Source organism: Triturus cristatus, chromosome 2_1, assembly GCF_964204655.1.
Source record: "Triturus cristatus chromosome 2_1, aTriCri1.1, whole genome shotgun sequence".
NCBI classification, from domain to species: domain Eukaryota; kingdom Metazoa; phylum Chordata; class Amphibia; order Caudata; family Salamandridae; genus Triturus; species Triturus cristatus.
This window is the reverse complement of record NC_140581.1, coordinates 501245618-501263524: the sequence shown is the minus strand read 5'-3', so window position 1 is coordinate 501263524 and position 17907 is coordinate 501245618. Positions and strand designations below refer to the sequence as shown.

Below are 17907 nucleotides of genomic sequence, written 5' to 3'. Positions count from 1 at the left end.
CCTGAAAAAATAAACGTTTTGCCAGGCCCAAACCTTCCTTTTTAATACCCATGAGTCACCCTAAGCCCTGGGCAGCCCAGAGGGCAGGGTACAGTGCATTAAAAAAGTTGGACATGTACTTCGTTTTACATGTCCTGGTAGTGAAAAACCTTTAAATGCTTTTTCACTTCTGCAAGGTCTACCTCTTCCCTAGGATAACTTTGAAGTTACTATGTTACATTTAATAAGTGATAGCTTTCACATGGGAACAGGTTACCAGTTCATGGTTGGTGTCTTTCGAATTGTAATGCAAAATATCTCCTTTTATGGTACAGTCGGATTTTAAAATATCATTTTAAAAATGTAACTTTTAAGAAGTTGGCATTTTCCTGCCTGCCTCTCGGTCACATGACTGGTTGTAACTGAGAGTTGGGTTTTGTGTATTCCTCCTAGTCTAGACAGAGGCAAGAATTAATGCTAACATATTAGAAATCTGCCACTAAAGCTTGAGCTAATCCTCTCTCCCTGGTATTTCCTCTTCTTACTACAGCAATAAAAAGGGAGCTTACAAAAACATTGAAATATCCAATAAGCAAGTTCCAGTAACATTCAGCATTCCTGAACGAAGGAGGCTTAGTACTCAGGCGACAGAAAAGCTTGCCTTAGAAAAGTGGCGAGACCTATTGACTTTGAATGGTTGTTGTTTCATTCTTTCTAGTCCTGTTAATCCCATTATAAATTCTAGAGTACAAATACCAGATGCAAAGAATAATCCATCCCCAGATCGTTCTTGTGTGAAATCCGACTTTTTATAAGCGCACGATGTTGAATGTACTCCGCTTTGCCTTACTGTCTAGTGTTATTTGTTTAAAAAACACAAAGGCACTTGCGCCTTGTGATAATGCCGGTACTATATGCCTCTGTGATACCTTGAGGTGAGATAATCCAATGGTGGCAAATATCAGGCTATAAAAGAGATGTGTCCGCGTGGCGAGGAGTCATATCATAACACCACCGAAGAATTATCACGCGGTCCTGGTAAACCTTTATTGCGTTGGCTCATCTACTTAGCACATCGCTTCGGACCCTCCCGCTTTTCCTCAGGCGGAGCCCACCTGGCTCTCGGTGGTCCCTCAGCCTCCTATTCCCACAAGTACACGCCCTCTCTGCATGGGCCTCAGCACATACACAAGATGCGGGCTATTGGGTTAGAATGACAATTACGTCCTGTATTTCGCGCACTTATCATCACTGCACCAAACCCCGCATGCGCCAGTTGGAACTGCTGCGCGCGTGACAGCTCGGAGTTTAAATGCGCGTGGGCTGCCCGGCAGTCGCTTGCACAACTGCTGGAAGAGCGCGCGCGCACCGTCTCCGTCAAACGCCACACAAGAGCATGATGCTGGCTGTTATCTACCGCCCCCTTGACTGTGTTTCACCGGGTCACTGTAGCTGATCAGCACCCAGGCGGATGCCGGAGTCGGCGAGCTGCCAAGAGTATTGCGGCTCTATATAAATCATTGGCGCGGAATACAGCGTGCAGGCCCAGCCCCGTGTCTTAGGCGTGGGGCGCAGTTTAATAAAAATCGCAGACAGTGGACTTCAAGGTCGGCTCTGAAAGACACCGCTCTTTCAAGATAAAATAAAACAATCTGCATACGCGAAGCTGCATTTTTGTTGCTATAACAACAAAAGCTTTGCATGATGGCGTCGGACTGTCCACAGTCCATACGGACATGCGCATGCTGTTTGCTATGGACAAATGGCAAGAGCAGCCATGTTTGTCCATGCAGACACGTGCATGAAAGCCCTCGGCAGAATTGATTCCAAAAGGTACTTACAATAGCGAGCGCAGCACATGTGCTGCTTTTTCAAGGCGAGACCTAACAAGTAAATAAAAAAGAACATGATAAAACAAATAATTTTTTCTTGCAGAACAAAATCCGAGTAATCATGTTGGGCAATGCTGCACCAAGAATATAAGCTTTTGGTATGGGCAGAGGGATGAAGTCTCGAATCTTGATTTATGCAGACAGTATACATTTATATGCCACAAACCCTCTCTACACAGTACCCATGCTTTTAGGGGTTTTCACTGACTACAGGGATTAGGGAAAGGAAATAACTTGGACATTAGCCTTGTTTTTTTAACTGCAACCTAACTGTGGCAATGAATACGTTTCAGGAGGACATTACCACACTCCTTAATGGGAAGGGCAGCTATCTTCAAAATGATCTCCTTGCACAAGTTCATATACCCCATATACAATGGCCCCATATAGGGTGCCTCTGGGGCCTTCTTTGGAAAACTGAAGGTGCCGCTAATGACCTTGTGGGAAACTTGATCTCTCCACATTGCTCTTGCCGTCCTGTATAGCTGTTGAGTTACTGGATTTCTTCCCATATTGAGTACCCATCAAGTTGACTCGGAATATTACTATAAGGAAGAAATATTACCTCGACAATATTGATGGATACAATGGGAGACTCTAAACTTCTGACAGTCGGATCACTGACAGAATATCAGAAACAAAAATATGACGTGGACAGAATATCATGGAAAAAATATCAAGGCCTTAAATATCATTAAGGTAAGTGCAAATCGGGAATTGTAGATTTGCTATTCTCAACTCCACATCTACGTACTGTGAAGATATATATACTGTCAAGTCACATGTATGTGGAGGTATATATAGTTAAACTTTACTTTCCTATAGAAACTTACCTTAAAAATATTTTGTACTCAATATTATGTCCCGCAATATTATTGTTTCCGATTCTCTGTCTAATTACCTGACAGTCATCGATCTATGTATGGAAGATAAATGTGTGTTGCTTAACTCAAAGGGTATGATAAGAGATGAATCCCCTCTATGGTCCAGTACATTAAATTACATTCACCCCTTAAATATATTTAAAGTCAGTTGAACTTAACCTATTTTGTGATGGTTTGTGATGGCCGTATAGTGTTTTGCCATGTGCCAAACTTATTTATTTATTTTAAAAAAACAACAACAACAAAAAATACTTTCCAACTGGGTCTTTGAGAAACTCTGCCGGCAACCTCCAAGTCTGTGGGTGACATATTGGGCCCTCCCAGTTAACCACACACGCCACAGGGGAGTGATCAGATAGGAATCGAGCTTGATGGGTCAACTCAAAGGACATAGCCGCATCAGGGTTTGCGAGTAAGACCCTATCCAAGCAACTGTGTGTATTATGAGTGGACGAAAAGCAGGTGTGCACTTTCTGGGTTGGGTGTCTCTGGCGCCATACACCCTGGGCTCCTATATTCCCCATGACCTCTCGGAGTTTCGTCGTCATCCTTGGTTTCGTACCAGTGCGGGGTGGGAAACTGTCAAGGACAGGGTCTAGGACACACTTAAAGTCCCCCATCCAAAGTAGTGGAACCTCCAGCTCCGATACCAGAACCTCCTGTAGGGACTGAAAACAGTCCGGGTCGTCTGTGTTTGGGGCATAGGTGTTCCTTATTGCAACATCTTTATCATCTAACTTAACTCTAAGGAGCAGGTATCTCCCATGGATGGCAGCTTCTACATATTGGATGGCAAATGGGACCCCTCGGGGCCACCCACACAAGGACTACCCTGGCATAGGTAGAGAATGAAGAGTGAAAAACCTGTCCCCGCCATTTCTTCACCAACTTCTGAGCCCCTTTGTCAGTAAGGTGAGTTTCTTGGAGGCATGCTATCGAGACCTGATGTCTGCGGAGAAAGGACAGGACCCTGTATCTCTTAGTGCATGTACCCAGCCCCCTCACATTCCAGCTTTAAAATGTAAACCCCATGGATGGTAAAGTAACCAATCCCAGTATTTTCCATGTCCCGTGTAGCTATCTAGGCCCTGCGCCCCAAATACGGTACATACAATGGCTGAAAAAAAACCAACCCTCTAAGAACACCCTCCTCCCTCTCAGCAGCAATTTACTGACAACAAAACGTGCAGAAATGCCCTTCCCATGCTGGTGCCAGGAGGTGCACAGCTGTCCCATTAGCCCAACCGGGGCCAGAACTACTTTACAAAAAAATGGAAAAAAAATCCTCCCCCAGATCCACCTCCCGACTCAGACCAGCCACCTCATGGCATAGTTCAACGTCCCGGACTGCCCAAATATATGCACGTGAAACACTCAGGCCAGATTGATTAGCAATTCCCACAAAATGCTTACAACATCACCACTATCTCAACAAACAATCCTCTGAAATCCCTGTGAGGCAATAATCACCAGGCCTCTAACCTCTGGCCCCCTTTATCCCAGCAGTAGGAAAAGAGAAAAAAGGATATTGTCTTCAGGACGGTTCTGTAATGGGCGTAAGTGGGTCCATGACCGTTTCTGGGACCACATGGGTGACTGACAGGAGAGTTTCTGGTACCAGGCTCTCTTCAGGAGTCTCTGTCACAGTCTGTGGAGGAGAGTCGTCGGAGTCCGATGACTCCACACGTAGGGCACCGTCGCCCCCCACCGTGATCCGCTGTCTCTCCGCTTGGGCGTCGCCTACGGCTTGACTCCTGTGTCTGCTCTGGGATCCCCTCTGCTCGTGCCAGGGGAGGGACCCTTCGCTGATCTCGAGCCATTCCCTTACCTCCTCCGGGGAATCAAAGAACCAGGCCTTTCCGTGGGATATCACCTTAAGTTTAGCAGGGTACAGTAACATGCACTGTAGGTGAAGTTCACACAGCTTCTGCTTGATGCCAAGAAAATATTTCCTTTGTTTCTGCACCTTGCGGGTATAGTCCGGATAATTGGAGACTTTGGCATTGTCAAAAGTGACGTCTGTCGCTTCTCTTGCTGCTTTTAGAATACAGTCTCTGTCCCGATAGTTCAGGATTTTGGCAATGAGGGCCCTGGGAGGAGCCCCCGGCGGTGGTGTAGGGACCAGCGCCCTGTGGGCTCTCTCCACCACAAAGACCTGCAACAGACCCGTTGGGCACAGCTTAGCACGTATCCAGTTTTCCAGGAATCACTCTGCATTGCCCTGCTCTGAGCGCTCCAGAATGCCCAGGGCCCTGATGTTACTTCGACGGGCCCGTCCTTCCGCTTCCTCTGCTCGTCGCTCTAGCGCTCCAGTGGTATTAGTGAGCTGAGAGACCTGTTGCTTCAGGGAGGCCACTTCTCCCTGGAGCTGGACGATGTCTCCCTCCGCCGTGGAGACCTTATCCGTCACCTTCCGCAAATCCACCCGTAGTAAATTTACATCAGTGAAGACTGTCTCTATTTGTTTTTCCAGGGACCCCTGTATCGCCTCTAGGAGCCTAGCTCGAGATGGCTCGGTGGAGGTGTCGCCCTCTCCATCCTGGCCCATCTGACGAGTGATTCGTTGAGTGGGGAGGCATTGTGTGGTATACTGTGTGATGGTGTTGGGGTTGGAGGCGCTAGGAAGCCTGTCCTTGCCCATGATACAGGCATCAGAGAAACACACAGGGGTCCTCAAATGGTGCAATCGCCAAGCCCAGTTTCCCTTTATAGGGCTACCGACACCGGATTTACGTCCCTCCCGCAGGTATCACCAGGAACGTGGGGGGCCAGGTCGAGTGCAAGAGGGCCCATGTCCCCACCCAGCGTATTTGGGGATCCCAGGTCCGTCGTGTCCTAGGGCAGGGCCGAGCAGGTGGTCCAACAGAGATCCCAGGGCTGCTCACCTCAATATTGTCGCCAGTGCGATGTATCCTGACCTCTCCTGGCCTGTGAGGGCCCCCGCAGCGCACCCTAGCATCAGGATCGCCCCCGCAGCCATCTCCAGGCAGGCAGTCCATCTGAGGGCTCCCAGGGGGGTCGGGCTCCCCCGTTATCTCCGGACAGGGCAGGCAGAAAATAGAATGGCCCGGGCAGGCGTCTCCATATTCGGGGCAGGAGTAGGCACCATGCATCAAGGCAGCAAGCTCCCAGTCAAGCCGCAGCCAGGCATCAATGATTTATCCCCCAGGGACCCCAAGAGCCAGGGCCCCATCTCCTGGGAGGCCGACCGCCCGAGGGTCCCCAGAGGAATCAGGCACCCCCGCGATCACCAGGCAGGCAAGGCAAATACTTCAAGAGTCCGGCCGAGTGTCTCTGCACCCGGAGCAGGATGGGCCCTCCCCCAGCAAGGCAGCCGCCTCCCGGCAGGGCATGATCAAGGTGTCAGAGTCTCAGCTCCCGGGGACCCCACAGGCCAGAGGGCCGCAAAGTACCAGCAGAAAGATCTGCAATGGCCCCACGGAAGGGGGTCCACAAAGCAGCCAGTCGCTTCGTGCCTCGGTCTTACACACACTCTGCCTCAACAAGGGGAAGAATGCGACCGCCTGATGCCTATGGGCGGTCGCCGCCGATCACTGCTCCACCGGCACCTCCTCTCAGGGTCGCCCCATGGCCCAGCTCACATCTCGCGGCTCACCTCAGGGCAGGTATAGTGGTGCAGGAACACCGCTCACTCCGGCAGCCTCCCCATGGTAGCAGGCGCCGCCTCTACAATTGCCGGGGTCACAGGAACAATGGGGAATAGGCCTGGGCCCCCGATGCACCAAAGGCGGACATTGGACGCCTCGCGGCACCCCTCAGGGATCGTCACTCACTCCGAGGCCGAATATCGACGAGTCCCCCGATGATAGAGGGACGAGTGGAAAGGGAATCGCCGCTTCTGATGCCCGGACACAGCTCAAGCAGGTGTAGGCCGCATCCCTGGCCTCTCGTGAATTCGGCCCAGCAGGTTGACGGGCACGGAGTCGTTGTGGCCGATGTCAGGCCGTCGCCCAATCTCACTCACTCCCAGGGCACTCCAGCCACTTGCAGGGTCCCAGCCGCTCAAAGACTTCTGTCGTGGGCGTCGTGAAACAGTATATTTCAGGATTCAATCAGCTGGCTGGTCGGGAGCCGAAGGAGCTCACGTTCTGTCGGTCATGCTGCTTGGACAAGCCCCTCATGTACCGAACTTATTTAGTGATTCGGTAAAGCCTTTCTAAATTGTGAAATGGGATTACTGAAGAATTTCCAAGTTTACAGATCCTTGAAAATCTGGGAATGCATTGACTTACATTACAGCAGGAAGGCATGCCAGGGATGTTACAGTGAGTGTTCCCACACAACACCCATGGATTTTAACACTGGCCCAGGTTACAACATAGCTTGAATCTGGGGCAGCGCCAAAAATATATGCCTCCCCAGAGCAGGGGTAAAACATTTCTCCTAGTTTTTCCTCTTTCCACGTGTGCTGCATTCTGCAGCACACATAGAACGAGCAAAATGCCTCTTCAGCTAGTTTTTGTGCAAGAAGGTACCCCTTCCTGCACAAAAACAATCATGCCAATTACACAGACACCTTACACCATGGTGCAAGGATGCCTGCAATGGAGCACAACTTAAATGTTTGCGCTAGCGCTGGCTGAAAGGGCAGGAATGCACAGTATCTTGCAAATACGGTGCATTTCTGTCCTTTCAAATTGGCGTAGTGCAGAGCAGCAAAATGACTTGTGATGCTACTCTATGCCAATTCATTGTAAATATGACCAACAGTATCTTACACAGAATTCTATGGCTGCATATGAAGCTAAGTGAGAGGTGATATAGGTCTTTCAAACTCAATGTAACAGTGTGCAGGCCGTGATGTTCTGCATGTATTTTTCAACAGATATTTAGGACTTTTTAACTGGGAACCACTAGAATAATGCAATCTGATGAAGATACTCAAGTACTTTTTAACTGATGAAATTTTGACATATCAAATTAATTTAGAACTTACCAAAATCTTCTGCAATATCTTCGATCATAACATGCATGCCACCGAGATCTAGAACCTTAAGTGATGCAAAGCGGGGCAGTGCTGCAGCTAGAAAGATATGTACCATCCATAAATCACATTGAAAAAAATAGTGAATAAAGAGCATTACATTATTACATTACTCGGATTGCAAATAGAGAGACTTGACGACTCTATGTCATGATATAAATATGGGCCCGATTTACAAAATAATTTACCTCTGTTAGTTTGGACCTGCATTTAGAGCAAATGTCTTATTTTTGGGAATTCAGAGAGAAACAGACACAGTCCATAGGAGTCGCTCTGGAATCTATATATGAATTTAAATTTCACCTATCCAAAAGCATTTTCTCATGTGTAAATTAAAAAAAGTATGTTTACAGCGCATACGTACTTTCTGTGGTGATGCAGCGCAGGTTTAGAAGTGCGCTGTGGGAGGTGCGCGCCGCGCAAAGAAACTGGGCACACACACCAGTGGATATCTTATGTGGCGACTGCCCCCGAGCGTGCACGCCCCTTTCCCTTTCCTTTATTGTGCACGCCCCGCCCGCAAGGAGCGCGTGGGTGCGACAATGTCCGCCGGCGGCCGGGAACAACTAGACTGCCTTAATCATTACATCCCATCCCAACTCAGTCTCTTTTTCTTTGGCTGGAGGTTAGTTGCTTCACCACCTGACAGGCGTAGCCTCTTAGCCTCTTAGTCTGGAGCTGGGCCTGGGGTTGTCTCTTAGTCTGTATCTGTCTGTGTAAACCCCGGGCAACAACGCTGGACTTCGGTTGCTCAGGGTTCATTGTCGCCGGCATATATGTACCAGTGGTCGGTGGTTTCGACGCACATCGCTGCGTGCCATTGGGGTTGGCGGCGGCACAGTATCCGTGGAGGGCTCTTCTTGTTCTGTTCCATCGTGCCCGTCGGGGCCTTGGGTGCTGTCAGCTTCCTGGGTGGAGTGAGGGTCAGGCACTTTCTTGAGCCAAGAGATGTTCCATGTGACTCTCTCCTCTTTTCGCTACCCTTACCATGGTCCCTTTCACATTTACCACCATCCAGTTGTCCGGTTCATACCTCGTTCGGAATTTACCTTCTGGCCTTCTGTCTTTCATAAGTACAGAGTCTCCCCTTTGTAGTTTTCTGGGCGCTGCTCTCCGTGCCTTGCTGGTGGCGAGATTTTGATCCTTTCTCCACTCTAGGACATCTTCCCTGTGGTATGGGGGTGGGATCCACCCTGGGCAGACAGGGAGCATATCCCCGCGGAGTCCATTGAACATTAGCGCCAACGGCGTGCATCAGGTAGTACTGTGGGGGATGCCACTGTATTCCCTGAGGAATGATTGCAGATGATGCTCAGGGTCCACATTCTCCGCTACAGCAATCCGTAGAGCTTTGTTGAGGGTCCTCATGAACCTCTCAACCTCCCCGTTGGCTTGAGGCCATTGTGGGGTGATACGGCGATGTCGTATGCTGTGCCTCTGCAGGAACTCCTGAAATTCGCTTCCTTGAAAAGGGGGTCCATTGTCGCTCTTGATCTCTTCCGGGCATCAGAACATGGCAAACGCCTTTTCGAGTACTGGGGCAACATGGGAGAACGCAGTGGAGCTGACCACTTCTGCCAGGGAAAACTTGGAGTGGCTGTCGATCATCACTACGGTCGTCTAACCATCGGGGAAGCTCCCGAAGTCGATGCTTACCTTCTCCAATGGGGTCTTTCCATGTTCTTCCATCTAGACAGGTGCTGGTCTCTCCGAGGCACTGGTTAACTGGCATGCTGGGCACCTCTTCACTGTTTCCTCTACCTAAGCCTCCAGCCCTGGAAACCACACCTTCTATCGCATCCGGCCTTTCATTCTCTCGACTCCTTGATGTCCTCCGTGGGCCAACTGGGTTGTTTGGTGTTGTAGAGCGGACGGTATCACTATCCTGGACCCTCTTAGCAGAATCCCTACTTGTGTTACACTTAACTCGTTTCAAATTCTCCACATTTTCAGGAGACATTCTTTCTTAGGCTCGGCCCAGTTGTTGGCAGATTGCAGGAATTGGTGCCAGTGTCCCCTTTGAACGGCTGTTCGCACCTTGGACAGTACGGGATCTCCTTATGCAGCCGCGGCGGTGTCTTCGAAAGTCAAGGCTTTTTGGCAAGTTATCATGGAGATCATGTTTAGGTGAGCTTCCATTGCGTCAACGACTGATTCATTGCCTTGTTGGTCTTGTGGTGCTGGGTGCCTTGAGAGGAAGTCGGCGGGGTTCTTGGTGCCAGGGCAGTATGCTACTTCCATCTCATACTGCTGGAGACTGATTGCCGACCGTTCGATCCTCGGGGTGGGTGCAGTGTTGATCCTCTGAACAACGGGGGGCAAGCTCTTCTCTGGCATTTGCTCCTTCGAAGGACACTGGACCATTCCTGATCCGGGTTTTCCCCCGCCAAGATAATGCTAAATACTGAAGAGAGGGGCTGGGGGCATATGTTAGTCCGTACCTGGCCTGGTTGGGCAGTTCTTCTCTTTTGCTAACCCTCCCCTCCCTTCTCTTGATTCATCCTGGAGCACTCGGGCGCATTAGCTGCAAATTCTTCCCGGTCCGCTCTTCTTCCATAGCATTGAGCACAGGGGTGTTAGGCTGTTACCAGGCAGGAAATTGGTGTGGGAAGAAATGTCCACAGGTCTGACAAATATGCAAACATAGCATTGCCCTTTTTGGAAATTATTTCCGGTTGCATAGGCCTTGAAATGGGGGAAGCGAACTGAGAAAAATTGAAGAGCCGTTTCTTACTGACAAAAATAAGTCATTCGCTCAAAACAAGATTCTGTGGCTAGGGAGCTAACTCGCATTGCTTACAATTGAAAGCTGGGATTTGGAGCCTTTCTAACACCAGGGCTGGATAATTAGGTGGGTCATTCCTTATCTTGCTTTTAGTCGACAGGATTCGGTGGACTACTCTAGAGGCACACTGACATAGGATGGCAGTAGCAGAAGACATGCAGGATTGCAGAAGGTCGAGGTGACGCAGTTGGCAGAAGATCTGCTTGCCTTGTGTGGTGGAAGATGAACGGCACGTACAGAAGGTAAAGTTGAAGTCCTTTATTAAGAACCAACTTAGAATAGGAATGTGTGAACATTCGTAGGGAAAACATAACAAGTGATAGACATTCCATTAAAGGCTAGAGCAGTAACCTAAGAACATATACTACACCTTGTTTACCCGGAAGTCCTAGCAGCGGGCTGAGGAGGAATTTGCACTAGCAGAGAAGGGTGCCTGCGATGGACAATGCATGTAGGTAGGGAGGAAGGGGACAGCTTATTTCATAATGTTACTGATAGTCAGAAAGTTGTCTGTGGTGATAATTCAGGGAACTTGGAAGGTGTTAGGGTCAATGGGAGATGCTGCAGGAGCTGTGACCCAAATAGGGGTGAATTTGTGACGAGGAGACGGGTAGGTCGGTCCAGGCAGAGCAGCAGGACAAGGACCAAGGATCAGGCTTGGTGGAATTATTGGCAGGGTAATGGGGGTCAGGCGAGATATGTATGTGCATCAGAATGGGAGTGATCGGCTACCGAGCATTTGTTCATATCCTTTTACTGACTAGTTTGGTGCATGTGAGTTAGTGGAAGCCAGGGTCTGTGTAGGTTTGACAGAAGGAGACTTGACAAGGGACCAAGATACATGCTTACAGAAGATATACTGGGTTGCATGGGAAGCAACAAGGCACAAGTCATGAGAATGGCAGTAGGGTGATGGACAGATAGGTGCTGGATTGCACTGGAAGTGCTTAAAGGGAATGGGTTGTTTGCACGCTAAATTTGAGATATAAATGTTCAGAAGAGGGATGGCAATGGAAGGATTTCTACTACGTCAGAGAAAGTTAGATTGAAGATAATGGGGGAATGGAAGTCAAGATGTATTGTGGGCTATGTGAGGCTCAAGATTTAACAGGGGCTTCTGCAGTCTTAACGAGTGTTTCCTGCTGGTACGATTGGAGGAGTCTAAGGGGAAGCACATGAAGAGAATTAGGATTTGAGCCCATTTCTTAGAATATGGGCAGAGTAGCATGTCAAGAGACAAGGCTAAAGCCAACCGGTGGGCTCGGATATGGGGCAGATGGAAATCTACTTACATGGCTGGGTGGTATGTGATGGGGGCAATTGTTTCCAACGGGGGAAGGAGGGATGATGAGGAGCAGCCTAGGGCCCCTTATTATTTTGATTTGCTTGGGGAAAATACGCGGCTCCCACCAGCAGGGAGGGAACTTTCTGAGTTGATGAAAAGATGGTAAGTAACACTGGTCTGCTGGTATGCTACTGCTTAGACTTTGGCTAAATGGGTTTTGTCTGGGGATGAACAATTGGAACAAAGTACTCTGTAATAAGGGGCAAACACTGAGTTAATTCCACACTGTGTGCACGTTAAGTTGCTGGTTTTGTTCATTGATGGTGTCAATTGGGGCCCCGAGGGACAACATTAACCAGCTACACTAGCATTTTCCCTTCCTTAACACACTTCAGATGTTGTCTAGCGGTATACGAATGATAGTCCAGGCACCAATGTCTCTCCATCAGTAAAGCAATATTTACCTTTTCCTCAAGCAACTTAGCAATATTGGTAAGGCCCGATACATATCAACCTTCCAGAGGCATTCAACTTCCACAACTTCTGAGGGCCCTCGTTCCCTGAAAAATAATGTTTTCTCATGTCACTTATGGTACCCCTAAAAGCCAGGTCTCAGAACACTGAGATCTGAACATACCATTTTGGAATATATGGATGTGGCCACCGCAATGTCCCAATCAGAAACAAGGAGTTATGTAGAAAATAGACTTCCCCAGATATGCAATGTTTGTCGTGAAGCACACTCTGCCAGTGTCAAAGAGGAATTAGTCCAATCTAACATACTGATTGTGTGCACAAAGGAGTATTCAAGTGCTAGCGGATCAATCTTGTGCTATTTGTCGCCCAGACCCCAGTGGACAAGCCAGTCTCTTTCATTCTTCCACTTGCCGTTGCATACTTAGCAAGGGATATGTTCAAAACGCAATAATAGTCTCACCCATATTGTCATTGTAAGAGCTGCCCCTATCATCCACCAGTTGTTTAAGGGGCATGGACACGCATCCATGTGGGGGGTACACCATCCAATCAATCCTCCACCATAACATACTTATCTTCCCTTTTGTCCAAAACAACTTCTTTTTGAAATGGGACATCAGGTCTCACCCAGATTAACACTTCACAATGAAAGGACGATGAAGTACAGCTGTCAAATCCACATCCACTTTACCTTAACACCTTCATTTCCATCCAAGTGTTTTTTTTTGTATGAATGGAGAATTTGTGCATCTTCTCTGCAGAAAAGTCAGTGCCATATACCTCCTAGATAGATTTGCTATGCCCCTGATGTTCTGTGTCAATAAAGTGAAATCTTCCAGGTGAATCATGTTGCCTGAAACATTAGTGCATGAGATACGCACCCCTACCCTCCCACCAAGGCATACATGTAAATCATATCCCAGCTGTTCAGTGTACAGGCGTGAATAGGTGGCATACAGTGTGTTAGCGCTACTCACTGGGATGCAAACGAAGTGGACCCCGCTATCTGGGGAATGATGCAGTAGCCATGAGCATACCCGTACCTCTGTCTGCATGATCTGACCTTGCAAGCCTATTGACGGAATGGGAACATGCTGTGGCATATGCAGTAGGATCATTATTAAGCTCTGAAAAGTGCAAACAGCAGAAATTATCTTCACTAATAACCCTAACAGGACTCAGCTAGGTGTTGCTGACACTGGTGAATGCACAAGATGCAGTGCATGGAGCTGGGGCAGTGTTCACGTCTCCCTTGCATGAGACCAGCCTCTCAATACTAAAGTAACCCCCTACGGCAGGAATGAAACGCTTCAAACATTCTGCTTGCCAAAGGAAACCCCCTAAACATTAACCATAGTAAACTGACAAACAAAATGATCATTAACTGAGCATGAGACAACCACTCTACCTCAGGCTCATCGAGGTCCATTGACCCCATCCTCTGAGAAGGCTAACCCAGCAATGTGCCAGAGAGGGGCCATAACTCATCCAAAATAAACTGTAAATTGTTCATCAGAAGCAAAAAAAGAAAGATGTAAGAGAAACTAGGAGCAAAGTCTTCAAAGGGTCCCATCCTTTTGCAAACATTTCAGAAAGTATATTTCTTGTATTCCCAGGTGGCTAGAGTGTAAGTGCCCACCAGGCCATACTTACACAGAGGATCATCTCACCCCAGGCATTGACATGACAAACAACTAGATTAGCACAATTTCATCTGTATCAAAGGGATAACAGTCAGTTCTATCTATCTATTTCCTGGGAAGACTTTGAGTCCACCACCCGTGTTGTTGAAGGAGAATCCATTACCATAGTGACAATTGGGTTACAGACTTCCATATTGCTTCAATTTAGTCTATCGTCATAGCTCATTAAGTATTTGTCCATCTAATATTTCCAGTTTGTATGTAGTGTCGCGTGGCAGATGAAATTTCAGCCCAACCCCACGCCTTGAAGTCTTAGTGAAGAGAGATTTCCCTTTCAAAATTTGGCAAGGAAAAATAGCATAGGTTTTGAAGCTTTTTCTATACCTCCGGAAATAAACAGTGGGTTTGAGCAAGCACCAGCTGTGGCGGTTATCTTAACTGAGGAGAACTTGTTGAGACACTTTAGAGCCAACGGGACACACAGCCATTCTTACAAAACAGCTCTAAGCTGAGACCTTTCACCTTCTCAGGAAGACTCTCAATTCTGATGTTATTTCTTCAAAAAACAGCTTTTAATTTCATCTCCATGGTAAAATAGTGGCATTTCTATTCTGTAACATGGGACCCAACTGTGGTCATTGCCATCTCAGTTGCTTCTACCGTTTCTGGGATCTTACTTTGGTTGGCTCTCAGACGCCCATCAGCCAGGACTACTGTGTTTATCTTATTCTTTAGGACTGTCCACATTTCGTAGACTGTCTCAAGCATGCAGTGCATCTGTTTGCAGTTTGAGGCTTTCCAGCCTTGGTTCTTGGTAAGCAGGTGGTCTGGACCCATCTCTTTAGATGAGGAAACTCATGGACGTAAATTTTCCCATCACTTTGGGTCAAGATAGCACTCCCAATTGCTCTCAGGTCTGTCCTGCATTGCTGTCATGGACCCTTTTTAATTAGTGGTGGGGGAGGAGGTGTATACAAGCTTTGTAGTCAACCTGGTTCTTTCCTACATCACACAACCCAGGTAAATATGTTGTTTGTTGAATTTTGTTCTTTATTGAAATGTTTTAATAAGAAAAGGCAATAATAATAATAATGCACCATCTAATGCCACAGCCCGAAAAGACAGTGCATATACATTTTGCAACATATTTTTAGGCATATCAGATGGAACAGGAGGAAATTAGTACAATAAAGATAGCATAGATCCAACTAGAACATTTAACCATCAAGAAATATTGCCACAAAGTACTGTACGGTGTCTGGGTAGGTGGGCAAGCTCACAGAGTTTTATGAGTTAGGGACGTCTTATTCCTAAATGCCTCGCATGGGTGAGGAGAAGCACAGCACATGCCTGCAGATGTTACAAGATCCATGGGGACTACTATGATTCAAAACATTGCATGATTATGCTCTGGGTGTCACAGATTGATTGTTTAAGATCATTTCTCATCAGACTTTTCAGCTATGCTCCATAGCAGAGTCCCAATTTGAGACCACTGATCATCTGCCTGCAGTGTTAAGAGAATGACTAAAGGCATCTACTTCAGCCTGTGCAAGCTTGCTTGGGTGATGCTTCCATTTACTGTGGTCAAGAGACTTTGTGGATCGTCAGTTCAAGGAAATTACTCTCTTAGACAGAATCAGGGTCAAATCAAAGAGTTTACTGTGAGACTTATCGGTTTTCAGTCGGGTATTAATCCAAGACTTACCCAGAGACAGTGCAGGTTGTGGCTACCAGTCCCACAATCTGTAAATCACCTCACAGGACCAGACCATATGTCCAAAAGAGGCATCTCTTTCACCACAACTAGGGCAAGAGAATACCATGTCTGAGAGCATGGCCTGTAACCGTGCTGGTGTCAGGTATGTGCGGAGTATATAATTGAACTGTAAGAGTATGAAGAGCACGTTCTTAGCACCATTGACTATGTAGCGTAGGGCATGTGTCTACTCACCATAAATGAGTTTGGCCTCTAAGCCCTCCTCCCACTTGGCTCTCGGTCTGCAAGCTTTTTTTGCCCATATCTCTGATGGACCTATGAAGTAAAGTAACTCGATGATAGCACTGGCTCCACGTCAGAAGAATTTGTGTTGTTGTGTCTGTTTCAGGTACAGCATCCCCATTTCCCCAGGTGCACCTCAACGCCCTCGATTGTGGAGAGTGTGCCAGCAATTGATTGGCCTTAAGGGAGCTCAAACGCCTTAGTCAGTTTGTCGAATGGCAGGAGCACGTCAAAATCATACAGCTAGCCCACGGTAGTAATCGTGTCTCTAGGCCATGCTGTTTGGTCTGCCACTGCAAAAATCTGGTTAAATCACAGAAATATGTTGGTTCTGCAATCTAACATGCTGTGTGATAGTAGGCATTCTTTGGAAGAGGCAGACCCCCATCTACATCGGCACTGTGTCAGTACCAAACCAAATTGAAATTAAGAGAACATGTACTCCCTACATGCAGAGCCCAGTTCCAGCCAGGAAGCAGGTCAGGGCTTACAAGTCAACTAGTAATCTTAGTTGTGACTTCACTTTCACAATTAGGTCAGGCACCAGTGTCAACAAGCTCCCATGCACCTGTGTAGCGGTATCACATGATTGAAGGTAAAAAGAGGGGGTCTACGTGTCTTCAAAGTTGAAACCTGTCCCAAACCAGAGGGGCCCTGTGCATCTGAGCAGAACCTCTGATGTCTCTGCGGGTGCTGCCACAGCTATTGTCTCAATGCATGAGGAAGAGCAAGGAGCCTCAGGTGCTTCAAGTGTTAAAAGGGAGCGGAGTGAATGGGCAGGTCACTACCCACCTTGTGATTCTCCCATGGCCCCGTATTCCAGAACCCTGCCCCCTGTTCTGCTGATTGCAGTCCAAATCCTGAGGAGCATGAGGCGCGCCCTTCCGGTAGAGCAGCACAATGTGCCATGCTGGTACTTCAGACCTAAGCAACATGGCCACCCTGGACTGCAGCGGTCCACCTTGGATTCATTTAGGTTAGCCCTCTCCACTCGCATGCCCTCCACTCAGGCCAAGGATGGGTGACTGGATGGGGGCGTGGCTTGCCGAGCTGCGGAATGGCCGCTGCCTAAGCGAGCTCCGCCGGCCGGAATCTAATCCTGTAATCAATCCTGCACTTTTGGGCGACCTGAGACCGTCGAGATCTGTGGAGACGTGAGCGCATGGAGCGAGGCACCCGCAGGTGAAATCTTGGCGGCCGGGAGGCTTTGACGGCGGATAAACGGCCCTGCGGCCGCCGAGGCGGAGTGCGACGCTGCTGCTGCCGGGACCTGGAGGCGGCACTACGTAACTTGAGGCCGGGGCGCCCGCGTGGCGGAAGGCCCGACGTCTCTGCCTAGCGGATCGCCTGGGACCTGGACCCTGGATGCGATAGCGGATGGGAGACTGCTGACGCCGCGGATGCCCAACCGGATTGGAGGTGTCGTGGGTGAGAGGTATAGAGGCATCGGCTTGGCGTCCGAGACGATGAGCGCTCCGAGTGGGGGAGGGGAACAGCAGCCTTAGCTGAACAGAAGCCCCGAAGAAGACGAGCTTATGTGCGCTGCTCCCATGGTGATCTGGGAAATCTAGCCGGGGTGCTGCCATCCACATGAGTCTGCGACTTGTCTAGCTGGCGAGGCGAGCAGCCGTACCCGCTGCGGAGCGCTAACTGGGGGAAGTGAACACTGGCTGATGCCCTGAGCAGACTGTTGGAGTGCGGAGGGGGCGAGACACTGTGCGGCTGGGCCGGGGGCCTGCAACAGCGCATTTGTGGCATTGCGCGGGGGTGAGCGGTGACCCGGGCGAGGGGAGCGTCATGTGCCCTGGGGCATTGTGAAGGAGCCTGCCAGGGGGCGACGCTGCTGGAACTGCGGAGCTATAACCACGCTGCAGAGAGAGGGTGGCAGGAGCGGTGAGCGGCCCGTGGTTTGTTGGCATATGAGGGGGAGATGTTGCTCTGACCCCAGGGCACGA

General features: G+C 48.8%; 1 protein-coding gene across 4 annotated transcripts in view; it reads right to left on the bottom strand.

Annotated features, from left to right (window-relative positions):
- The window catches only part of LOC146865549 (baculoviral IAP repeat-containing protein 1-like), an 851823-nt gene that overhangs the window by 145282 nt on the left and 688634 nt on the right, over positions 1-17907 (bottom strand). For 3 of the 4 annotated variants that reach the window (XM_085632363.1, XM_085632364.1, XM_085632365.1), the window contains one exon: positions 7713-7799. The exons of the other annotated variant lie outside the window; for it this stretch is intronic. In XM_085632363.1, the coding sequence (XP_085488489.1) occupies positions 7713-7799 (87 nt within the window). The remainder of the gene's footprint in view (positions 1-7712; positions 7800-17907) is intronic. 4 annotated transcript variants of the gene reach the window in all.